Genomic DNA, 25,652 nt, shown 5'->3' with positions numbered 1-25,652 from the left:
TAGCAACAATTGTGCAATATAAAAATGGCAATTTTCTCTAAATGAAAAAAACTGTCCTTTTTTTTACTGTAAAACACCGAAAAATCTACACTTTTGCGGTAAACATGAATAAATAAATAAAATAAAAAACTGGCAGCTCAGGTGCCAAAATTTTACTGTAAAATTGCAGGTTTTTTTTTTATTTACAGTAAAAAAAAAACAAATGTATATTTTACAGTAAAATTCTGGCAACTGAACTGCTTTTTTTTTTTTTTTTACCATAAAAACAGCAGTACTGTTTTTCCATGTACAGTAATGTACACTACATTGTGAGGTGAAATTATTGCAATTTACCATATATTTTTTTACATTTTAGTTTAAAAAACATCGACTAATAAAATGCATAAAAAAATGGTGCAATAATAGTATTCACTGTGGGGCCAAACATAAATAAATGTGGCCCTCAGTGAAAACCACCTCTGGTTTAATGTGTATGTATGCTTCCCCGGACAAACAACAACACTTCCTCATTCTCCGCCAATCACCTGCCAGGCACAGAAGGTGTGTTTGGAAACCTGGGAAAAACTGACATCAAATTCAAACCAAACGATTTGTGCATAAAGATATTTAGTTTGCATTGTTTTGAAATTGCTGATGTTGTGATGTATTTTGTATTCGTGGTTGTGTTGATTTTTGTCTGAGAGTAACACTCATGCAGTGCTAAATCTGACCAGTAGAGGGCGACAACGTTAACAGTAATATTAACGTTGTCGCAGCGTTATATACAACATTATATACAATGTAAACAGTAATATTAACGTTGTTGCAGCGTTATATACAACATTATATACAACATTATATACGTTAACAGTAATATCATTTAATACATGTAGTGCTAAATATGACCAGTAGAGGGTGACAACGTTAACATTAATATTAACGTTGGCGCAACGTTATATACAATATTGTATACAACGTTATATACAGCGTTAACAGTAATATCATGTAATATATGCAGTGCTAAATTTGACCAGTAGAGGGCGACAACATTAACAGTAATATTAACGTTGTCGAAACGTTATATACAACGTTAACAGTAATATAATTTAATACATGTAATGCTAAATCTGACCAGTAGAGGGCGTTGTTGTTGCAACATTATTTACGTTATATACAATGTTAACAGTAATATAATTGAATACATGTAGTGCTAAATTTGGCCAGTAGAGGGCGACAACGTTAACAGTAGTATTAACGTTGACGCAACGTTATATACAACGTTAACAGTAATATCATTTAATACATGTAATGCTAAATCTGACCAGTAGAGGGCGTTGTTGTTGCAACATTATATACGTTATATACAATGTTAACAGTAATATAATTGAATACATGTAGTGCTAAATTTGGCCAGTAGAGGGCGACAACGTTAACCGTAGTATTAACGTTGTCGCAACGTTATATACAACGTTAACAGTAATATCATTTAATACATGTAATGCTAAATCTGACCAGTAGAGGGCGTTGTTGTTGCAACATTATCTACGTTATATACAATGTTAACAGTAGTATAATTTAATACATGTAATGCTAAATCTGACCAGTAGAGGGCGTTGTTGTTGCAACATTATATACGTTATATACAATGTTAACAGTAATATAATTGAATACATGTAGTGCTAAATTTGGCCAGTAGAGGGCGACAACGTTAACCGTAGTATTAACGTTGTCGCAACGTTATATACAACGTTAACAGTAATATCATTTAATACATGTAATGCTAAATCTGAGCAGTAGAGGGTGTCGTTGTCGCAACATTATATACGTTATATACAATGTTAACAGTAATATCATTTATACATGTAGTGCTAAATTTGGCCAGTAGAGGGCGACAATGTGAACAGTAATATTAACGTTGTCGCAACGTTGTATACAACGTTATATACAATGTTATATACAACATTATATACAACGTTAACAGTAATATCATTTAATACATGTAATGCTAAATCTGACCAGTAGAGGGCGGCGTTGTCGCAACATTATATACAACGTTAACAGTAATATAATTTAATACATGCCGTGCTAAATTTGGCCAGTAGAGGGCGACAACGTTAACAGTAATATTAACGTTGTCGCAACGTTATATACGTTATATACAACGTTATATACAACGTTAACAGTAATATAATTTAATATGTGTAGTGCTAACTTTGACCAGTAGAGGGTGACAACATCAACAGTAATATTAACGTTGCTGCAACTTTATATACGTTATATACAACGTTAACAGTAATATAATTTAATACATGTAGTGCTAAATTTGACCAGTAGAGGGAGTCGTCGCAACGTTATATACAATGTTAACAGTAATATCATTTAATACATGTAGTGTTAAATTTGACCAGTAGAGGGAGTCGTCGCAACGTTTTATACAATGTTAACAGTAATATCATTTAATACATGTAGTGCTAAATTTGACCAATAGAGGGCGACAACGTTAACAGTAATATTAACATTGTCGCAACGTTATATACAACGTTATATACAACGTTAACAGTAATATTGTTTAATACATGTAGTGCTAAATTTGACCAGTAGAGTGCGACAACGTTAACAGTAATATTAACATTGTCGCAACGTTATATACAACATTATATACAACGTTAACAGTAATATTGTTTAATACATGTAGTGCTAAATTTGACCAGTAGAGGGCGACAACGTTAACAGTAATATTAACATTGTCGCAACGTTATATACAACATTATATACAACATTATATACAACTTTAACAGTAATATTGTTTAATACATGTAATGCTAAATTTGACCGGTAGGGGGCGACAACGTTAACAGTGATAAGTCACATACAGTGTGTGAATGTTGTGTGAATGTGTAAACATTTGTAGTTTATTGTGTGAATATATCCCGTTACTGTATATCAAGCTTTGAGTGCACTGACCGATACTCACCAAGCTAACACATAACGTTAGCCAAGGGTTCTCCATTGTTAGTTAGAACCTCGAAGTTACGCAGAAACCGAACAAAGTCTAACGTTCTGTGAGAATGAGATATTTTTAAGTGTTCTTTCTTAATCCATAGACATTTGTATCGTATGTCCGCTAGTAAACTCTTTGTTTTGCCATAAGGGCCCCTGTTTGTCGGCTCACAAATCTCTTTTGGTCAGTTTCTTATCTGTTTTGAAGAAGCAGCTGCGCTCCTTTCTGGGCGAGAGGGGCTGTTTTCAACTTGGAGAAATGACCGTTTGAATTTTTAGAATGGTGGAATGTGTTGGTTCTCGCCCGGAGAAGGGTGGAGTGCCATCTCCGGGTTGGGGAGGAGACCCTGCCCCAAGTGGAGGAGTTCAAGTACCTCGGAGTCTTGTTCACGAGTGAGGGAAGAGTGGATGGTGAGATCGACAGGCGGATCGGTGCGGCGTCTTCAGTAATGCGGACGCTGTATCGATCCGTTGTGGTGAAGAAGGAGCTGAGCCGGAAGGCAAAGCTCTCAATTTAGCGGTCAATCTACGTTCCCATCCTCACCTATGGTCATGAGCTTTGGGTTATGACCGAAAGGACAAGATCACGGGTACAAGCGGCCCAAATTAGCTTCCTCCGCCGGGTGGTGGGTCTCTCCCTTAGAGATAGGCTGAGAAGCTCTGCCATCCGGGGGGAACTCACAGTAAATCCTCTGCTCCTCCACATGGAGAGGAGCCAGATGAGGTGGTTCGGGCATCTGGTCAGGATGCCACCCGAACGCCTCCGTAGGGAGGTGTTTAGGGCACGTCCGACCGGTAGGAGGCCACGGGGAAGACCCAGGACACGTTGGGAAGACTATGTCTCCCGGCTGGCCTGGGAACGCCTCGGGATCCCCCGGGAGGAGCTGGACGAAGGGAAAGCCCGTGATTCCCGAATAGGCTGGACAGTTTGAAGTTGGAACGCTTTGAATCGGGTGAAACATGTGGAAGGTAGAGCGCGCCAAAATCTGGAGAAGAAGAAGAAGAAGAAGAAGTTTAACTTGATGAAAACCGTATGTGTGAATGTTTGGAGCATTCACTCAATAACCAGCATCTCCAGATGTGACAGTCTTGTCTATGTTCTGCAGAAGATGTCATCTCCATGGCGGACTCTTCCTTCACACTGGAGGACATTGAAGGGGAGCTCCTCAAAATCGAGAGGATACGAAACATCCTGGTGCGCAGAGAATCCGAGCTGAGATACATGTAAGACCCCAACGCAAATGTACTAAGCCTACATTTGATTAGTTTCATGACTGGGTGGCTGTCGCCTTGGACTCAAAACACAGGTTTTTGCCACTTTCTTTTCAACGCGGTGTCAGACCAGCTAACGAGCTAAATCTGCTGTGCGTCTTAGACCTCGCTGTAGCTTGCTTCCATTTAGGGCTACCCCAAACTGGGCCAGTTAGCTCAATACGGCTAACGCTAGCATCGAAGGTTACAGAGATACTCTGCTCTAACTGGCTGACAACCTCTAAGTGAGAAGGGTGCAGGAAGAACTCGAAGCCATACTCATGTTTTTTTCCTTCACCGAGTCGAGTTATTGCTGGCTTCGGAGTGGGGGGCTTTGGATCGGGGCTAGCTTAGCTCCGCTACCTTAGCTCCAACAGCTGAAAGTGAAGTCTGCGATGCGTCTTAGACCTCACTGTAGCTTGCATGCCGTTTAGGGCTACCGCAAACTGGGCTAGTTAGCGCAATGCGGCTAACGCTAGCAAGAAAGTCCAGTGGACGGCATCGAAAGTTCCAAAGACTCTCTAGCAGGGACAACCTCTAAGTGAGAAGGGTGCAGGAAGAACTCGAAGCCATACTCATGTTTTTCCTTCACAGAGTCGAGTTATTGCTGGCTTCGGAGTGGGGGGATTTGGACTGGGGGCTAGCTTAGCTCCGCTAGCTTAGCTCCAATAGCTGAAAGTGAAGTCTGCGATGCGTCTTTGCCGGCTCACTGTAGCTTGCATGCCATTTAGGACTACCGTAAACTGGGCTAGTTAGCTCAATACGGCTAACGCTAGCAAGAGTGTCCAGTGGACGGCATCAAAAGTCCCAAAGACTCTCTAGCAGGGACAACCTGTAAGTGAGAAGGGTGCAGGAAGAACCCGAAGCCATACTCTTGTTTTTCCTTCACAGAGTCGAGTTATTGCCGGCTTCGGAGTGGGGGGCTTTGGATCAGGGCTAGCTTAGCTCCGCTAGCTTAGCTCCAATAGCTGAAAGTGAAGTCTGCTATGCGTCTTAGCCGGCTCACTGTAGCTTGCATGCCGTTTAGGGCTACCGCAAACTGGGCTAGTTAGCGCAATGCGGCTAACGCTAGCAAGAAAGTCCAGTGGACGGAATCGAAAGTTCCAAAGACTCTCTAGCAGGGACAACCTCTAAGTGAGAAGGGTGCAGGAAGAACTCGAAGCCATACTCATGTTTTTCCGTCACAGAGTCGAGTTATTGCCGGCTTCGGAGTAGGGGGATTTGGTTCGGGGCTAGCTTAGCTCCGCTAGCTTAGCTCCGCTAGCTTAGCTCCAATAGCTGAAAGTGAAGTCTGCTATGCGTCTTAGCCGGCTCACTGTAGCTTGCATGCCGTTTAGGGCTACCGCAAACTGGGCTAGTTAGCGCAATGCGGCTAACGCTAGCAAGAAAGTCCAGTGGACGGCATCGAAAGTTCCAAAGACTCTCTAGCAGGGACAACTTGTAAGTGAGAAGGGTGCAGGAAGATCCCGAGGCCATACTCATGTTTTTACCTTCACAGAGTCGAGTTATTGCCGGCTTCGGAGTGGGGGGCTCTGGACCGGGGCTAGCTTAGCTCCGCTAGCTTAGCTCCACTAGCTGAAAGTGAGGCGATGAAACAAAATTAAGACTACAAAATGTGTCGGAGAAGGGCCAAAGAAGGCCATAAAAGATTTAGAAGCATACAAAATACAAAGATAGCACTTAGCTTTGACGATGTCAAACAGCAGTGTGAACAGTTTCTGGACAACACGATCTCGGGAATAACACGATCGGTATTTTATGGCCCACAACGACCATGTTACTGTACATGGAACTTTGAGTCTTCTGACCAATACTCACCAAGCTAACACATAACGTTAGCTACGGGTTCTCCATTGTTACTTAGAACCCTGAAGTTTTGCAGAAAGCGAAAAAAGCCTAACGTTCCCTGTACATCTCAGATGAGCTCTGGCCCAGCGAAACTGGCGGCATTTCTGGGTGTTGTTGATAAATGGCTTTGGCTTTGCATAGTAGAGTTTTAACTTGCACTTACAGATGTAGCGACCAACTGTAGTTACTGACAGTGGGTTTCTGAAGTGTTCCATGTGGTGATATCCTTTACACACTGATGTCTCTTTTGATGAGGGATCCAAGGTGTGTAATATCATGGCTTACCTGCAGTGATTTCTCCAGGTTCTCTGAACCTTTTGATGATATTACGGAGCGTAGATGGTGAAATCCCTAAATTCCTTGGTTGAGAAATGTTGTTCTTCAATGATTTGCATCAGCCTTTCACGAAACATGGTCATGTGACGTCAACGCGACACGCTCGGGACCGCCACCCACGCCGGCGTCCGTTCGTGACGGCCATGAACCTTTTGGACCACATCAAAGTAGTACAAAGTCACTGTTTGGAAACTACTTTCAAAAAGTACCCTACTTTCCGGGCTACAGAGCGCACCTAAGCCACACCCACCAAATACATTATATTGCCAAAAGTATTTGGCCACCCATCCAAATGATCAGAATCAGGTGTCCTAATCACTTGGCCCGGCCACAGGTGAATGCTCCAGGATAGCAAAACATTTTGGACAGTTCCATGCTCCCAACCTTGTGGGAACAGTTTGGAGCAAACCCCTTCCTCTTCAAACATGACTGTGCACCAGTGCACAAAGCAAAAGTCCATAAAGACATGGATGACAGAGACTGGTGTGGATGAACTTGACTGGCCTGCACAGAGTCCTGACCTGAACCCGATAGAACACCTTTGGGATGAATTAGAACGGAGACTTCTCCACCAACATCAGTGTGTGACCTCACCAATGCGCTTTTGGAAGAATGGTTGAAAAGTCCTATAAACACACTCCGCAGCCTTGTGGACAGCCTTCCCAGAAGAGTTGAAGCTGTAATAGCTGCAAAAAGGTCATTTTGAACCCTATGGGTGAGGAATGGGATGGCACTTCAAGTTCATATGTGAGTCAAGGCAGGTGGCCAAATACTAATGGCAATATAGTGTATATTCGCCACACCAGACTATAAGCAGCAGATATATTTTGTACATGTTTATTTATTTATTTATTTATGTTTATGTATATTGTTTATTTATTTATGTTTATTTATATTATTTATTAATTTATGTTTATTTATATTATTTATTAATTTATTAATTTATGTTTATTTATATTATTTATTAATTTATGTTTATTTATATTATTTATTTATTTATTTATGTTTATTTACATTATTTATTAATTTATTAATTTATGTTTATTTATAGTATTTATTAATTTATTAATTTATGTTTATTTATACTATTTATTTATTTATTTATGTTTATTTATATTATTTATTAATTTATTTATTTATGTTTATTTATATTATTTATTAATTTATTTATTTATGTTTATTTATATTATTTATTAATTTATGTTTATTGACATACAAAATCCAAAAGCAGTGAAGTTTGTGTAAATGGTAAATAAAAAGAGAATACAACAAATCCTTTTCAACTTATATTCAATTGAATAGACTGCAAAGACAAGATATTTCATGTTCCAACAGGAAAACATTTCCCAGAATTCCAGGTTTTCCAGGACATTTTTCCCATTGAAAATGAATTGTCCATTTTTCAAACTTCAACCATTCCCACATTTTTCAACCGATTGAAACCATTCCACCTTCAACACATTCCACCATCCTGGACATTCAAACTATCATTTTTCCAAGTTCCGAAAAATTCCAGGAATTCCCAGAATTCCCATTCTTTCAAACCCTTTTTTGACCCTTTTTTTCTGTCGACTACTCCTTCCACATTTTTCAACCCACTTCAACCGTTCTAACCTAAATAAATAAATTTAAAAAAATGTATTTAAAATAAATAAATTTATTAAAAATAAAAATAATTAATAATTCAATAATAATAATTAATAATAATAATAATAATAATAATAATAATTAAAAATAAAAAGAGAATACAACAAATCCTTTTCAACTTATATTCAATTGAATAGACTGCAAAGACAAGATATTTAGTGTTCACACTGGAAAACATTTCCCAGAATTCCAGGTTTTCCAAGACATTTTTCCCATTGAAAATGAATTGGCCATTTTTCAAACTTCAACCATTCCCACATTTTTCAACCGATTGAAACCATTCCACCTTCAACACATTCCACCATCCTGGACATTCAAACTATCATTTTTCCAAGTTCCGAAAAATTCCAGGAATTCCCAGAATTCCTATTATTTCAAACCCTTTTTTGACCCTTTTTTTCTGTCGACTACTCCTTCCACATTTTTCAACCCACTTCAACCGTTCTACCGTCAAAACATTCCTCCTGATTAGGACAAAAAACGAATTGGTGTTTTGAACTCTGAAAAATTCCCGGTTTTCCAGGAATTCCGTAATACCATTTCTCAATTCAAAATGTTACTACAACATTTCTCGGACGATTTGAAAAATTCCAACACCAAACATTTAAACTCGTTTAGAAAATGTAAATATTTTAGGATTTTCCAAAAAAAAATCCCGCTTTTCCCGGAATTCCCAAATTTCCTTGAAATTCCCATTGAAAAGAATGGGACATTTTTCAAAGTTCTACAACTCCCACGTATTTTATCCAATTCAAACCATTCCAACTTCAAAATATTCAGCTTGTTCAGGAATTGTGTGCTCTCTTTCAATAATTAAAAAAAAATTCCCAGATTTCCTATAATTCCCAGTTTTTGGGGAAATGTTCCTCATTCAAAATGAACTATCCATTTTTCAAACTTCCACAATTCCCACATCTTTCAACTGATTCAAACCATTCCACCTTCAACACACTCATCTCATCCTGGACATTCAAACTACCATTTTTCCACGTTCAACACATTTCCAGGAATTTTTTTTTTTCTCACCTTATTTCTAACTTTTTCAGTGCGATGACTCCTTTCACATTTTTCAACCCATTTCAACTGTCCAAACATTCCTCTTAGTCAGGACAAAAAAAACAAGTTGGTTTAAGAACTTGAAAAATTTCCAGTTTTCCCGAAATTCCTAATAGCATTTTTCAATTAAAAAACTGTTACTACTTCAACATTTCTTGACCGATTTAAACAATTCAAACACCAACCAAGTCAGCTCATTCAGGACATTTATGCTCCGAATCATTTTCTAAAATATCTTGCTTTTCCCAAAATTCCAAGATTTCCAGGAAGTTCCCATTGAAATTAATTAGACATTTTTCCAAGTTGCACAAATCCCACATTTTTCAACCGATTCAAACCATTCCACCTTCAACACATCCTGGACATTCAAACTACCATTTTTCCACATTCAACACATTTCCAGGAATTTTGGGGTTTTTTCTAACCTTATTTCCAACTTTTTCAATGCGACTACTCCTTTCACATTTCTCAACCCATTTCAACCGTTCAACTGTCCAAACATTCCTCTTAGTCAGGACAAAAAACAAGTTGGTTTAAGAACTTGAAAAATTTCCAGTTTTCCCGAAATTCCTAATAGCATTTTTCAATTAAAAAACTGTTACTACCTCAACATTTCTTGACCGATTTAAACAATTCCAACACCAACCAAGTCAGCTCATTCAGGACATTCATGCTCCAAATCATTTTCACAAATATCCTGCTTTTCCCAACATTCCCAAATTTCCAGGAAGTTCCCATTGAAATGAATTAGACATTTTTCCAAGTTGCACAATTCCCACATTTTTCCACCGATTCAAACCATTCCACCTTCAACACATTCCACTCATTCTGGACATTCAAACTACCATTTTTCAGCGTTCAAAAAATTTCCAGGAATTTTTTTTTTCTTTTCTAACCTTATTCCCAACTTTGTTTAGTGCGATGTCTCCTTTCACATTTTTCAACCCATTTCAACCGTTCAACTGTCCAAACATTCCTCTTAGTCAGGACAAAAAAACAAGTTGGTTTAAGAACTTGAAAAATTTCCAGTTTTTCCGAAATTCCTAATAGGATTTTTCAATTAAAAAACTGTTACTACTTCAACATTTCTTGACCAATTTAAACAATTCCAACACCAACCAAGTCAGCTCATTCAGGACATTCATGCTCCGAATCATTTTCTAAAATATCCTGCTTTTCCCAAAATTCCAAAATTTCCAGGAAGTTCCCATTGAAATGAATTAGACATTTTTCCAAGTTGCACAATTCCCACATTTTTCCACCGATTCAAACCATTCCACCTTCAACACATTCCACTCATTCCGGACATTCAAACTACCATTTTTCAGCGTTCAACAAATTTCCAGGAATTTTTTTTTTCTCTAACCTTATTCCCAACTTTGTTTAGTGCGATGTCTCCTTTCACATTTTTCAACCCACTTCAACCGTTCAACTGTCCAAACATTCCTCTTAGTCAGAACAAAAAACAAGTTGGTTTAAGAACTTGAACAATTTCCAGTTTTCCCAAAATTCCTAATACCATTTTTCAATTAAAAAACTGTTACTACTTCAACATTTCTTGACCGATTTAAACAATTCCAACGCCAACCAATTCAGCTCATTCAGGACATTCATGCTCCGAATCATTTTCAAAAATATCCTCCTTTTCCCAACATTCCAAAATTTCCAGGAAGTTCCCATTGAAATGAATTAGACATGTTTCCAAGTTGCACAATTCCCACATTTTTCAACCGATTCAAACCATTCCACCTTCAACACATCCTGGACATTCAAACTACCATTTTTCCACGTTCAACAAATTTCCAGGAATTTTTTTTTTTTTCTAACCTTATTCCCAACTTTGTTTAGTGCGATGTCTCCTTTCACATTTTTCAACCCATTTCAACCGTTCCACTGTCCAAACATTCCTCTTAGTCAGGACAAAAAACAAGTTGGTTTAAGAACTTGAAAAATTTCCAGTTTTCCCGAAATTCCTAATACCATTTTTCAATTAAAAAACTGTTACTACTTCAACATTTCTTGACCGATTTAAACAATTCCAACGCCAACCAATTCAGCTCATTCAGGACATTCATGCTCTTTATCATTTTCTAAAATATCTTGCTTTTCCCAAAATTCCAAAATTTCCAGGAAGTTCCCATTGAAATGAATGGAACATTTTTCCAAGTTGCACAATTCCCACATTTTTCAACCGATTTAAACCATTCCACCTTCAACACATTCAATTCACCCTGGACATTCAAACTACCATTGTTCCACGTTCAACACATTTCCAGGAATTTGGTTTTTTTTTCTAACCTTATTTCCAACTTTTTCAGTGCGACTACTCCTTTCACATTTTTCAACCCATTTCAACCGTTCCACTGTCCAAAAATTCCTCTTAGTCAGGAAAAAAACAACAAGTTGGTTTAAGAACTTGAACAATTTCCAGTTTTCCCGAAATTCCTAATACCATTTTTCAATTAAAAAACTGTTACTACTTCAACATTTCTTGACCGATTTAAACAATTCCAACACCAACTAATTCAGCTCATTCAAGACATTTGTGCTCCTAATCATTTTCCAAAAAATCACGCTTTTCCCAAAATTCCAAAATTTCCAGGAAGTTCCCATTGAAATGAATGGAAAATTTTTCCAAGTTGCACAATTCCCACATTTTTCGACCGATTTAAACCATTCCACCTTCAACACATCCTGGACATTCAAACTACAATTTTTCCACATTCAACAAATTTCCAGGAATTTTGGGTTTTTTTCTAACCTTATTTCCAACTTTTTCAGTGTGATGACTCCTTTCACATTTTTCAACCCACTTCAACCGTTCAACTGTCCAAACATTCCTCTTAGTCAGGACAAAAAAACAAGTTGGTTTAAGAACTTGAAAAATTTCCAGTTTTCCCGAAATTCCTAATACCATTTTTCAATTAAAAAACTGTTACTACTTCAACATTTCTTGACCGATTTAAACAATTCCAACGCCAACCAATTCAGCTCATTCAGGACATTTATGCTCCTAATCATTTTATAAAATATCTTGCTTTTCCCAAAATTCCAAAATTTCCAGGAAGTTCCCATTGAAATGAATTAGACATTTTTCCAAGTTGCACAATTCCCACATTTTGCAACCGATTCAAACCATTCCACCTTCAACACATCCTGGACATTCAAACTACCATTTTTCCACATTCAACACATTTCCAGGAATTTTGGGGGTTTTTCTAACCTTATACCCAACTTTGTTTAGTGCGATGTCTCCTTTCACATTTTTCAACCCACTTCAACCGTTCCACTGTCCAAACATTCCTCTTAGTCAGGACAAAAAAAACAAGTTGGTTTAAGAACTTGAAAAATTTCCAGTTTTCCCGAAATTCCTAATAGCATTTTTCAATTAAAAAACTGTTACTACTTCAACATTTCTTGACCGATTTAAACAATTCCAACACCAACCAATTCAGCTCATTCAGGACATTTATGCTCCTAATCATTTTCTAAAATATCTTTCTTTTCCCAAAATTCCAAAATTTCCAGGAAGTTCCCATTGAAATGAATTAGACATTTTTCCAAGTTGCACAATTCCCACATTTTGCAACCGATTCAAACCATTCCACCTTCAACACATCCTGGACATTCAAACTACCATTTTTCCACATTCAACACATTTCCAGGAATTTTGGGTTTTTTTCTAACCTTATACCCAACTTTGTTTAGTGCGATGTCTCCTTTCACATTTTTCAACCCACTTCAACCGTTCCACTGTCCAAACATTCCTCTTAGTCAGGACAAAAAAAACAAGTTGGTTTAAGAACTTGAAAAATTTCCAGTTTTCCCGAAATTCCTAATAGCATTTTTCAATTAAAAAACTGTTACTACTTCAACATTTCTTGACCGATTTAAACAATTCCAACACCAACCAATTCAGCTCATTCAGGACATTTATGCTCCTAATCATTTTCTAAAATATCTTGCTTTTCCCAAAATTCCAAAATTTCCAGGAAGTTCCCATTGAAATGAATTAGACATTTTTCCAAGTTGCACAATTCCCACATTTTGCAACCGATTCAAACCATTCCACCTTCAACACATCCTGGACATTCAAACTACCATTTTTCCACATTCAACACATTTCCAGGAATTTTGGGGGTTTTTCTAACCTTATACCCAACTTTGTTTAGTGCGATGTCTCCTTTCACATTTTTCAACCCACTTCAACCGTTCCACTGTCCAAACATTCCTCTTAGTCAGGACAAAAAAAACAAGTTGGTTTAAGAACTTGAAAAATTTCCAGTTTTCCCGAAATTCCTAATAGCATTTTTCAATTAAAAAACTGTTACTACTTCAACATTTCTTGACCGATTTAAACAATTCCAACACCAACCAATTCAGCTCATTCAGGACATTCATGCTCCTAATCATTTTCTAAAATATCTTGCTTTTCCCAAAATTCCAAAATTTCCAGGAAGTTCCTATTGAAATGAATTAGACATTTTTCTAAGTTGCACAATTCCCACATTTTGCAACCGATTCAAACCATTCCACCTTCAACACATCCTGGACATTCAAACTACCATTTTTCCACGTTCAACACATTTCCAGGAATTTGGGTTTTTTTTCTAACCTTATTTCCAACTTTTTCAGTGCGATGACTCCTTTCACATTTTTCAACCCACTTCAACTGTTCTACTGTCCAAACATTCCTCTTAGTCAGGACAAAAAAACAAGTTGGTTTAAGAACTTGAAAAATTTCCAGTTTTCTTGAAATTCCCTAATAGCATTTTTCAATTAAAAAACTGTTACTACTTCAACATTTCTTGACCGATTTAAACAATTCCAACGCCAACCAATTCAGCTCATTCAGGACATTCATGCTCCTAATCATTTTCTAAAATATCTTGCTTTTCCCAAAATTCCAAAATTTCCAGGAAGTTCCCATTGAAATGAATTAGACATTTTTCTAAGTTGCACAATTCCCACATTTTGCAACCGATTCAAACCATTCCACCTTCAACACATCCTGGACATTCAAACTACCATTTTTCCACATTCAACACATTTCCAGGAATTTTGGGTTTTTTTCTAACCTTATACCCAACTTTGTTTAGTGCGATGTCTCCTTTCACATTTTTCAACCCACTTCAACCGTTCCACTGTCCAAACATTCCTCTTAGTCAGGACAAAAAAAACAAGTTGGTTTAAGAACTTGAAAAATTTCCAGTTTTCCCGAAATTCCTAATAGCATTTTTCAATTAAAAAACTGTTACTACTTCAACATTTCTTGACCGATTTAAACAATTCCAACACCAACCAATTCAGCTCATTCAGGACATTTATGCTCCTAATCATTTTCTAAAATATCTTGCTTTTCCCAAAATTCCAAAATTTCCAGGAAGTTCCCATTGAAATGAATTAGACATTTTTCCAAGTTGCACAATTCCCACATTTTGCAACCGATTCAAACCATTCCACCTTCAACACATCCTGGACATTCAAACTACCATTTTTCCACATTCAACACATTTCCAGGAATTTTGGGGGTTTTTCTAACCTTATACCCAACTTTGTTTAGTGCGATGTCTCCTTTCACATTTTTCAACCCACTTCAACCGTTCCACTGTCCAAACATTCCTCTTAGTCAGGACAAAAAAAACAAGTTGGTTTAAGAACTTGAAAAATTTCCAGTTTTCCCGAAATTCCTAATAGCATTTTTCAATTAAAAAACTGTTACTACTTCAACATTTCTTGACCGATTTAAACAATTCCAACACCAACCAATTCAGCTCATTCAGGACATTCATGCTCCTAATCATTTTCTAAAATATCTTGCTTTTCCCAAAATTCCAAAATTTCCAGGAAGTTCCTATTGAAATGAATTAGACATTTTTCTAAGTTGCACAATTCCCACATTTTGCAACCGATTCAAACCATTCCACCTTCAACACATCCTGGACATTCAAACTACCATTTTTCCACGTTCAACACATTTCCAGGAATTTGGGTTTTTTTTCTAACCTTATTTCCAACTTTTTCAGTGCGATGACTCCTTTCACATTTTTCAACCCACTTCAACTGTTCTACTGTCCAAACATTCCTCTTAGTCAGGACAAAAAAACAAGTTGGTTTAAGAACTTGAAAAATTTCCAGTTTTCTTGAAATTCCCTAATAGCATTTTTCAATTAAAAAACTGTTACTACTTCAACATTTCTTGACCGATTTAAACAATTCCAACGCCAACCAATTCAGCTCATTCAGGACATTCATGCTCCTTATCATTTTCTAAAATATCTTGCTTTTCCCAAAATGCCAAAATTTCCAGGAAGTTCCCATTAAAATGAATTAGACATTTTTCCAAGTTGCACAATTCCCACATTTTTCAACCTATTCAAACCATTCCACCTTCAACACATCCTGGACATTCAAACTACCATTTTTCAGTGTTCAACAAATTTGCAGGAATTATTTTTTTTTTTCTAACCTTATTCCCAACTTTTTTTAGTGCAATGTCTCCTTTCACATTTTTCAACCCACTTCAACTGTTCAACTGTCCAAACATTCCTCTTAGTCAGGACAAAAAACAAGTTGGTTTAAGAACTTGAAAAATTTCCAGTTTTCCCGAAATTCCTAATAGCATTTTTCGATTAAAAAACTGTTACTACTTCAACATTTCTTGACCGATTTAAACAATTCCAACACCAACCAATTCAGCTCATTCAGGACATTCATGCTCCTAATCATTTTCTAAAATATCTTGCTTTTCCCAAAATTCCAAAATTTCCAGGAAGTTCCCATTGAAATGAATGGGACATTTTTCCAAGTTGCACAATTCCCACATTTTTCAACCTATTCAACATCAACACATTCCACTCATCCTGGACATTCAAGCTAAGTAACGCGGAAGGACAAGAAGCCGTCTTTTAACCCTCACAAGTAGTACCAGCAAGTGCCACAAGGGAGTGCACTTACAGGCAAAATAACGCAGACAGCTGGTAACATTAGCATACCGTTAACAAGAAACCGAACCGGTGGACGCTAACCTGAAGCGAACAATGCACCTGCACCAAAGCTCTCTGATTAGTGATCAGGAGCAGGTGAACCTCCTGAGACCGGTGAAAAGCATCAGCGCTCCTAGCAACTAAAAAGTAAACAAAGGGAGGAAATAAATCAAACCAAAACAGGTCATGACAATAACGTCGTTATTCCAAACACCGCTTAGTTTTAGCTGATGATTTATGTGAAATACTGAATGTTTCCCCCCCCCCACACAGGATAGATGACATGGAACTGTGTGAGGAAATTACCAGACTGAAGCGAGAGCTGCAAGGACTGGTCTCCATTCCAGGTACATTCAAGCTCACCTAAAAGCCCAAAGACAGGAGTGACCAAACCTTTACCAGTACCAAAATGTATTTCGATACTTTTCCATACTTTTCTAGATAAAGGGGACCACAAAAAATATCATTATTGTCTTTATTTGAACAAAAATGTTAGTGTACATGAAACATATGTTTATTATTGTCATTTAGTCCTTAAATAAAATGTTGAACATACTAGACAACTTGTCTTTTAGTAGGAAGTAAACAAACAAAGACTCCTAATTAGTCTATGCAGTAACATATTGTGTCATTTATACACCTATTATTTTGTACACATTATGAGGGACAAACTGTAAAAATGGATTATTAATCCACTTGTTCATTTACTGTTAATATCTGCTTATTTTCTGTTTGAACATGTTCTTTCTACACTTCTGTTAAAATGTAATAATCACTTATTCTTCTCTTCTTTGATACTTGACATTAGTTTTGGATGATACCACACATTTAGGTATGGATCCGATACCAAGTAGTTACAGGATCATACATTGGTCATATTCAAAGTCCTCATGTGTCCAGGGACGTATTTACTGAGTTTATAAACTTAATATGAATTAAAAAAAAAGGGAAAAAGATTTTGTGACATTAAAAAATATCAATGTATTCATAGTAGTATCGACTAGATACGCTCTTGTACTTGGTATCATTACAGTGGATGTCAGGTGTAGATCCACCCATGGCATTTGTTTACATTGTGACGGCGGTGAGCTATTGTATCCTCCTACGGTGTGTAGTGAAGCATGTTTAGCTATTCCTCGTCCTCCAGTGATAATGCTACTTGTCAGAAACTCACTTTATTTGTCGCCATGGGGGCGAGGATTAGTGATTTAGAAGTAGCTAAAACACTGTGGATGGACGTTAGCCGCTAGCTAGCTAGCCATGTCTTAAAGCAGCTCTTCCTGAGGGTGTTTCAGTGTTATAACTTCACCTTTATCTTGACTTTTTACACCAAAATGCGTCCATTCTCCCTTTTCTGTCTACACACTGTGTCTGCTTGTAAGTACTCTGTGTGTGTGCGCTGCCCAACATGCTCCTCTGCTCGTAAAACCAGCAATGTCACCACGCGGCGTCATGCCCGGGAAGCGGTACTTTTCAAACAGAGTATAGTACCGTTTTTGATTCATTAGTACCGCGATATTATACTAGTACTGGTATGCCGTGCAACCCTATTACGAAATTATTATTATTTTTATTTTTTTACACTGTTTTTTTCGGGTTTTGAATTTTGTCGACTGACAACTGCTGACAATTTCATGGAATAAAAGTTTGAGAGCAAAACGTGTGCGTTTAAAAATGCAGTTTCTTCAAATACGATGTTTAAAATTCAGTGCAGAAATGTACATTTTAAAACGCTATTTTGTTTTGTACCTTTTACTTTATTTTTATTTTTTTAAATTTCTCAAAGATTTTTATCCAACTAACTTAATTATTGTTATTTATTTTTTCAACTATTAAAAAAACAACAGTTCCATAAATTCAATAAGCAATAAAGACAAAAATGACTAAACTACATTTCCCAGTAGCTTAGCTACTTTTTGAACGAGTAGCAATTCCTGTAGCTTAGCAATTCTTTATACCATGTAGCGAGGAAGCTACACAATAATGTACAAAATACTGTACGTTATTATTCCATTACTTCACAAAGCGACTGTAGTTGTTTGTAGTAGTAGATTTGAGGTAGTTAAGTTGCATATTAAATGACTCAACATGTGTACTTTTATATCTCAGGCAACTTTATTTTGAAGAGGACTCATTGGAGTAACAACACTGGAAGTAACAGTAGTGAGTTTTTAGCATGTACATCAAATATGGCCACATGCTAATAGTGATACTTGCTTTGTTTACATGCAGGAAAACACATTGTTGCATACATTTAGTTGAAACCAACCTTTTTTTTTTAAAAACAACAGGATAATTACTCTTTATTTTATTTTTTGTCATGGAAACTTACGGAGCCCCTAAAGGGACATGGGGGAAATTTTAGTTTTTATCATTTTTAATTAAAAAAAAAAAAAATTTTAGGCATGTATCTCGTGCGCACGAGAAACTTTTTATAAAGTTATAAAAAAAAATAAAAAAAAAATTAGAATTTTTTTTTTTTTAAATATATAACTTTATAAAAAGAAACTTCCCAGTCACAAACTTTTTATAAAGTTATTAAAAAAATCTATCTCGTGCGCACGAGAAACTTTTTATAAAGTTATAAAAAAAAAATTACAAAAAATTATAATTTTTAAAAAAATATATATAACTTTATAAAAAGAGAAACTTCCCAGTCACAAACTTTTTATAAAGTTATTAAAAAATAAATAAAAACAATTTATAATTTTTTTTTAGACATGTATCTCGTGCACACGAGAAACTTTTTATTAAGTTATAAAAAAAAAAATACAAAAAATTATAATTTTTTTTTTTTTTTAGATATATAACTTTATAAAAAGAGAAACTTCCCAGTCACAAACTTTTTATAAAGTTATTAAAAAAAAATAAAAACAATTTATAATTTTTTTTTTTAGACATGTATCTCGTGCGCACGAGAAACTTTTTATAAAGTTATAAAAAAAATTACAAAAAATTATATATATATTTTTTTCAAATATATAACTTTATAAAAAGAGAAACTTCCCAGTCACAAACTTTTTATAAAGTTATTAAAAAAAAAAAAAAAAACAATTTATAATTTTTTTCTTAGACATGTATCTCGTGCGCACGAGAAACTTTTTATAAAGTTATAAAAAAAAAATTACAAAAAATTATAATTTTTTTTTTTAAATATATAACTTCATAAAAAGAGAAACTTCCAGTCACAAACTTTTTATAAAGTTATTAAAAAAAAATAAAAACAATTTATAATTTTTTTTTAGACATGTATCTCGTGCGCACGAGAAACTTTTTATAAAGTTATAAAAAAAAAAATTACAAAAAATTATATATATTTTTTTAAAAATATATAACTTTATAAAAAGAGAAACTTCCCAGTCACAAACTTTTTATAAAGTTATTTTAAAAAAATTACAAAAAATTATAATTTTTTTTTTTTTAAATATATAACTTTATAAAAAGAGAAACTTCCCAGTCACAAACTTTTTATAAAGTTATTAAAAAAATAAAATAAAAATTTATAATTTTTTTTTTTAGACATGTATTTCGTGCGCACGAGAAACTTTTTATAAAGTTATAAAAAAAAAATTACAAAAAATTATAATTTTTTTTTTTTTAAATATATAACTTTATAAAAAGAGAAACTTCCCAGTCACAAACTTTTTATAAAGTTATTAAAAAAATAAAATAAAAATTTATAATTTTTTTTTTTAGACATGTATTTCGTGCGCACGAGAAACTTTTTATAAAGTTATAAAAAAAAATTACAAAAAATTATAATTTTTTTTTTTTAAAATATATAACTTTATAAAAAGAGAAACTTCCCAGTCACAAACTTTTTACAAAGTTATTAAAAAAATAAAAAATAAATTATAATTTTTTTTTTTAGACATGTATCTCGTGCGCACGAGAAACTTTTTATAAAGTTATAAAAAAAAAATTACAAAAAATTATAAAAAAAAATTTTTAAATATATAACTTTATAAAAAGAGAAACTTCCCAGTCACAAACTTTTTATAAAGTTATTAAAAAAAAATTTTTTTAAATTTTTTTTTTTTTTTAAGACATGTATCTCGTGCGCACGAGAAACTTTTTATAAAGTTATAAAAAAAAATTACAAAAAATTATTATTATTTTTTTTAAATATATAACTTTATAAAAAGAGAAACTTCCCAGTCACAAACTTTTTATAAAGTTATTAAAAAAAATAATAAAAACAATTTAGAATTTTTTTTTTTTAGACATGTATCTCGTGCCCACGAGAAACTTTTTATAAAGTTATAAAAAAAAAATTACAAAAAATTAAATGATAATAATAATAAATAAATTATTAATTATTTTTTTTTTAAATATATAACTTTATAAAAAGAGAAACTTCCCAGTCACAAACTTTTTATAAAGTTATTTAAAAAAAAAAAAAACAATTTATAATTTTTTTTTTAGACATGTATCTCGTGCGCACGAGAAACTTTTTATAAGTTATAAAAAAAAAATTACAAAAAATTATAATTTTTTTTTTTTTAAATATATAACTTTATAAAAAGAGAAACTTCCCAGTCACAAACTTTTTATAAAGTTATTAAAAAAAAAAAAAAAACAATTTATAATTTTTTTTTTAGACATGTATCTCGTGCGCACGAGAAACTTTTTATAAAGTTATAAAAAAAAAAAATTACAAAAAATTATATATATATTTTTTTAAATATATAACTTTATAAAAAGAGAAACTTCCCAGTCACAAACTTTTTATAAAGTTATTTAAAAAAAAATTAAAACAATTTATAATTTTTTTTTAGACATGTATCTCGTGCGCACGAGAAACTTTTTATAAAGTTATAAAAAAAAATTACAAAAAATTAGAATTTTTTTTTTTTTAAATATATAACTTTATGAAAAGAGAAACTTCCCAGTCACAAACTTTTTATAAAGTTATTTAAAAAAAAATAAAAACAATTTATAATTATTTTTTTTAGACATGTATCTCGTGCGCACGAGAAACGTTTTATAAAGTTATAAAAAAAAATTACAAAAAATTAAAACGTTTTTTTTTTAAATATATAACTTTATAAAAAGAGAAACTTCCCAGTCACAAACTTTTTATAAAGTTATTAAAAAAAAAATAAAAACAATTTATAATTTTTTTTTTAGACATGTATCTCGTGCGCACGAGAAACTTTTTATAAAGTTATAAAAAAAAAAATTACAAAAAATTATATATATATTTTTTAAAATATATAACTTTATAAAAAGAGAAACTTCCCAGTCACAAACTTTTTATAAAGTTATTAAAAAAAAAAAAAAAACAATTTATAATTATTTTTTTTTAGACATGTATCTCGTGCGCACGAGAAACTTTTTATAAAGTTATAAAAAAAAAATTACAAAAAATTATTTTATTTTTTTATTTTTTTTAAGTATATAACTTTATAAAAAGAGAAACTTCCCAGTCACAAACTTTTTATAAAGTTATTAAAAAATAAATAAAAACAATTTATAATTTTTTTTTTTTTAGACATGTATCTCGTGCGCACGAGAAAGTTTCTCGTGCGCACGAGATACATGACTAAAATAAAAAAATAAAAAATTATAAAAAAAATAAATTCCCCCATGTTCCCTTTAGGGGCTCCGTAAAAGCTAACAACAATTTTTTAAATTTTTTTTTTACGAAGTTGAAATTATAGCTGAGCGGAAGGTTGCTATGGCGACTAAAACATCAGAACCGACGGCTGTGTTATAATATAAACTAAAGCATGAATAAGTTGACGCTATTTTGGTGAGCATCAGCGGTTAGAATGATTCGATGACATTTAACGTTGCCTCCTGTCGCCACGGCGACGACAACCGTCGCCTCCTACAATTCCTGCCATATTTCAAACTAAGATGCTGGAGTCTGAAGGGGGAAAAAATGATCTTTCTGTCCGAGCAGACGGAGACAAGTCCAAGGAGGACGGCGAGAGGGAGGAGGAGCTTCTGAGGCAGATCAACAAACTGGTGGAGACCCGAGACTTCCTGGTGGATGATGTGGACTTTGAGAGGCTCAGGTGAGGTTTGTGTGGAAGTACACAACCCAAAAGCAGTGAAGTTGTCACGTTGTGTAAATGGTAAATAAAAAGAGAATACAACAAATCCTTTTCAACTTATATTCAATTGAATAGACTGCAAAGACAAGATATTTCATGTTATTTTTTTTGCAAATAATCATGAACTTAGAATATAATGGCAGAAAAAAGTAGTCAGAAGGGCATTTTCACCAGTGTGTTACATGGCCTTTCCTTTGAACAACACTCAGTAAAGGTTTGGGAAGTGAGGAGACACGTTTTTGAAGTGGAATTCTTTCCCATTCTTGCTTGATGTACAGCTTAAGTTGTTCAACAGTCTCCCTTCTCATATTTTAGCTGCCACACATTTTCAATGTCTGGACTACAGGCAGGCCAGTCTAGTACCCGCACTCTTTTACTATGAGGCCACACTATTGTAAGACGTGGCTTGGCATTGTCTTGCTGAAATAAGCAGGGGCGTCCGTGATAACGTTGCTTGGATGGCAACATATGTTGCTCCAAAAGCTGTATGTACCTTTCAGCATTAATGGTGCCTTCACAGATGTGTAAGTTACCCATGTCTTGGCCACTAATACACCCCCATACCATCACACATGCTGACTTTTACACTTTCACCCTAGAACAGTTTAGATGGTTCTTTTCCTCTTTGGTCCGGAGGACACGACGTCCACAGTTTCCAAAAACAATTTGAAATGTGGACTCGTCAGACCACAGAACACTTTTCCACTTTGCATCAGTCCACCTTAGATGAGCTCATTTCTGGGTGTTGTTGATAAATGGCTTTGGCTTTGCATAGTAGAGTTTTAACTTGCACTTACAGATGTAGCGACCAACTGTAGTTACTGACAGTGCTTTTCTGAAGTGTTCCTGAGCCCATGTGGTGATATCCTTTACACACTGATGTGGCTTTTTGATGCAGTACCGCCTGAGGGATCCAAGGTGTGTAATATCATGGCTTACCTGCAGTGATTTCTCCAGATTGTCTGAACCTTTTGATGATATTACGGAGCGTAGATGGTGAAATCCCTAAATTCCTTGGTTGAGAAATGTTGTTGTTCAACAATTTGCTCAGGCATTTGTTGACAAAGTGGTGACCCTCGACCCCGTCCTTGTTTGTGAACGACTGAGCATTTCACGGAAGCTGCTTTTATACCCAATCATGGCACCCACCTGTTCCCAATTAGCCTGTTCACCTGTGGGATGTTCCAAATAAGTCTTTGATGAGCATTCCTCAACTTTCTCACTCTTTTTTGCCACTTGTGCCAGCTTTTTTAAAACATGTTGCAGGCATCAAATTCCAAATGAGCTAATATTTGCAAAAATAAAACAAAGTCTTGTCTTTGCAGTCTATTCAATTGAATATAAGTTGAAAAGGATTTGTTGTATTTTATTTTTATTTACCATTTGCACAACGTGACAACTTCACTACTTTTGGCTTTTGTAAAAACTACAACAGCAGTGTTTTTTGGCTTATTTAATTTCGTTAACAACTTTTGATGTTTTGAATTTGCCATAAAAGATTTCACTAAGGATGGGTACTTTTCAGTACCATCATTCGGCACTTGGCGATCACTCCAGCAGCACTGAGAGTGAACTCGGCCAAACTACCACTAGGCAATTTACAATGTCAACAAATAAATTGACTTAAAAAACAAACAAAATAAACAAAACACTCCAACGAGTAAAGTGATTTTCCAAAAAAACACACTAGCTTGATGCTAGTATACATTGGCTTTGCTATTGACATGTTAGCATAAGCAATTTAACACGGCGATTTCAACACCTTCAAATTCGCCCACATAAACAATAACTAAGATGCACGTTACAATCAAGCAGCTGCTGTGTAACGATGACAATACTTAGAGCATGAACACTTTTTAGGGAGCGACGGAAACAAAACAACACCCCATACACTCTAGACTACTGCCAACTATTTACAAGTGTAACTGCAGCTTAATGGCAAACTTGCAAGTCAGACTCACAAATGTTATAAATGTTGCAATAAAAACAAATTATTGTATTCTCAAAAACTATTAATGTTATTATGCGCACAAAAGTACAAGAAATACGTTACACACATACAGTTGTGGACAAAATACACTGTACATTATATACCTCAGCTAACTCAACTATGGACATGTATAATATAATTCATATAGCAATACGGTGTCACTGCACAGCAGGCCAGCAGTTAGCCCAGTCATTGCGCAATCCATGGTGAGGCTCAACTGGCTGCTGCCTCACCGCAAGTCTCTTCTCAGTATTTGAACGGCAAATGTGAAAATTCAGCGATTTTGAATACAAATAATCTAAAACTGGTGAAGTCAAATGGAAAATAACTTTATAGTATAATCACTGGATACATATAACAATTTAATTTTTTTTCTTTTTACATTTTTTTTCTTTCCATGATGGCATGTGAGGCCCCGCCTAACCTGCCTCACCTGACTGCACGTCACTGATATACAGTATATATATATATATATATATATATATATATATATATATATATATATATATATATATATATATATATATATATATAATTTCACGTGCAAATGCAGTACAATCCATAAAAGCAGTATTTCACTGATAAAAAACAAACATTTCTTCACAGAGAAAGAGAAGAAGATCTAGAAATGGCCACCGTCTTGGAGTCCAAATATCCAAACACTCCAGGAACAAAAGGTGAGAATTTCAACCTTTGACCTTTGCTGGTTGTCAAGGTGGACTAAAGGTCACCTGTCATCGTTACTCTCAGGTGCTCTGCGAGATCAGAAGGCGGTTCCCAAATCTTCTCATTCCTCGGCACCGCAGATCACCAAAACTGGACTCACACTCCTGAAGGACTGCTGTGGTGTCACATGCTCTGTCATGTGACACGTCTGTCCATGTTCTCTGTCATGTGACATGTCTGTCAACATGCTCTGTCACGTGACACGTCTGTCAACATGCTCTGTCATGTGACACGTCTGTCAACGTGCTCTGTCACGTGACACGTCTGTCAACATGCTCTGTCACGTGACACGTCTGTCGACATGCTCTGTCACTTGACACGTCTGTCAACATGCTCTGTCACGTGACACGTCTGTCAACGTGCTCTGTCACGTGACACGTCTGTCAACATGCTCTGTCATGTGACATGTCTGTCGACATGCTCTGTCACGTGACACGTCTGTCAACATGCTCTGTCATGTGACATGTCTGTCAACATGCTCTGTCACGTGACACGTCTGTCGACATGCTCTGTCACTTGACACGTCTGTCAACATGCTCTGTCACGTGACACGTCTGTCAACGTGCTCTGTCACGTGACACGTCTGTCAACATGCTCTGTCATGTGACACGTCTGTCGACATGCTCTGTCACGTGACACGTCTGTCAACATGCTCTGTCATGTGACACGTCTGTCAACATGCTCTGTCATGTGACACGTCTGTCAACATGCTCTGTCACGTGACACGTCTGTCAACATGCTCTGTCATGTGACACGTCTGTCAACATGCTC

General features: G+C 35.1%; 1 protein-coding gene across 1 annotated transcript in view; it reads left to right on the top strand.

Moving 5' to 3' along the window:
• Window positions 1-25,412, top strand: part of LOC133642297 (bMERB domain-containing protein 1-like) — a 26,892-nt gene extending 1,480 nt beyond the window's left edge. Inside the window, exons 2-6 of the mRNA XM_062036415.1 lie at window positions 4,086-4,203; window positions 16,377-16,450; window positions 22,012-22,126; window positions 24,762-24,832; window positions 24,906-25,412. Of these exons, the coding sequence (XP_061892399.1) occupies window positions 4,086-4,203; window positions 16,377-16,450; window positions 22,012-22,126; window positions 24,762-24,832; window positions 24,906-25,024 (497 nt within the window). The 3' untranslated portion in view covers window positions 25,025-25,412. The remainder of the gene's footprint in view (window positions 1-4,085; window positions 4,204-16,376; window positions 16,451-22,011; window positions 22,127-24,761; window positions 24,833-24,905) is intronic.
• Window positions 25,413-25,652: the final 240 nt, after the last annotated feature.

Source organism: Entelurus aequoreus, linkage group LG25 (genome assembly GCF_033978785.1).
Source record: "Entelurus aequoreus isolate RoL-2023_Sb linkage group LG25, RoL_Eaeq_v1.1, whole genome shotgun sequence".
In the NCBI taxonomy this organism is placed as follows: domain Eukaryota; kingdom Metazoa; phylum Chordata; class Actinopteri; order Syngnathiformes; family Syngnathidae; genus Entelurus; species Entelurus aequoreus.
Note: the sequence above shows the minus strand (reverse complement) of the source record. Positions and strands in the feature narration are given on the sequence as shown.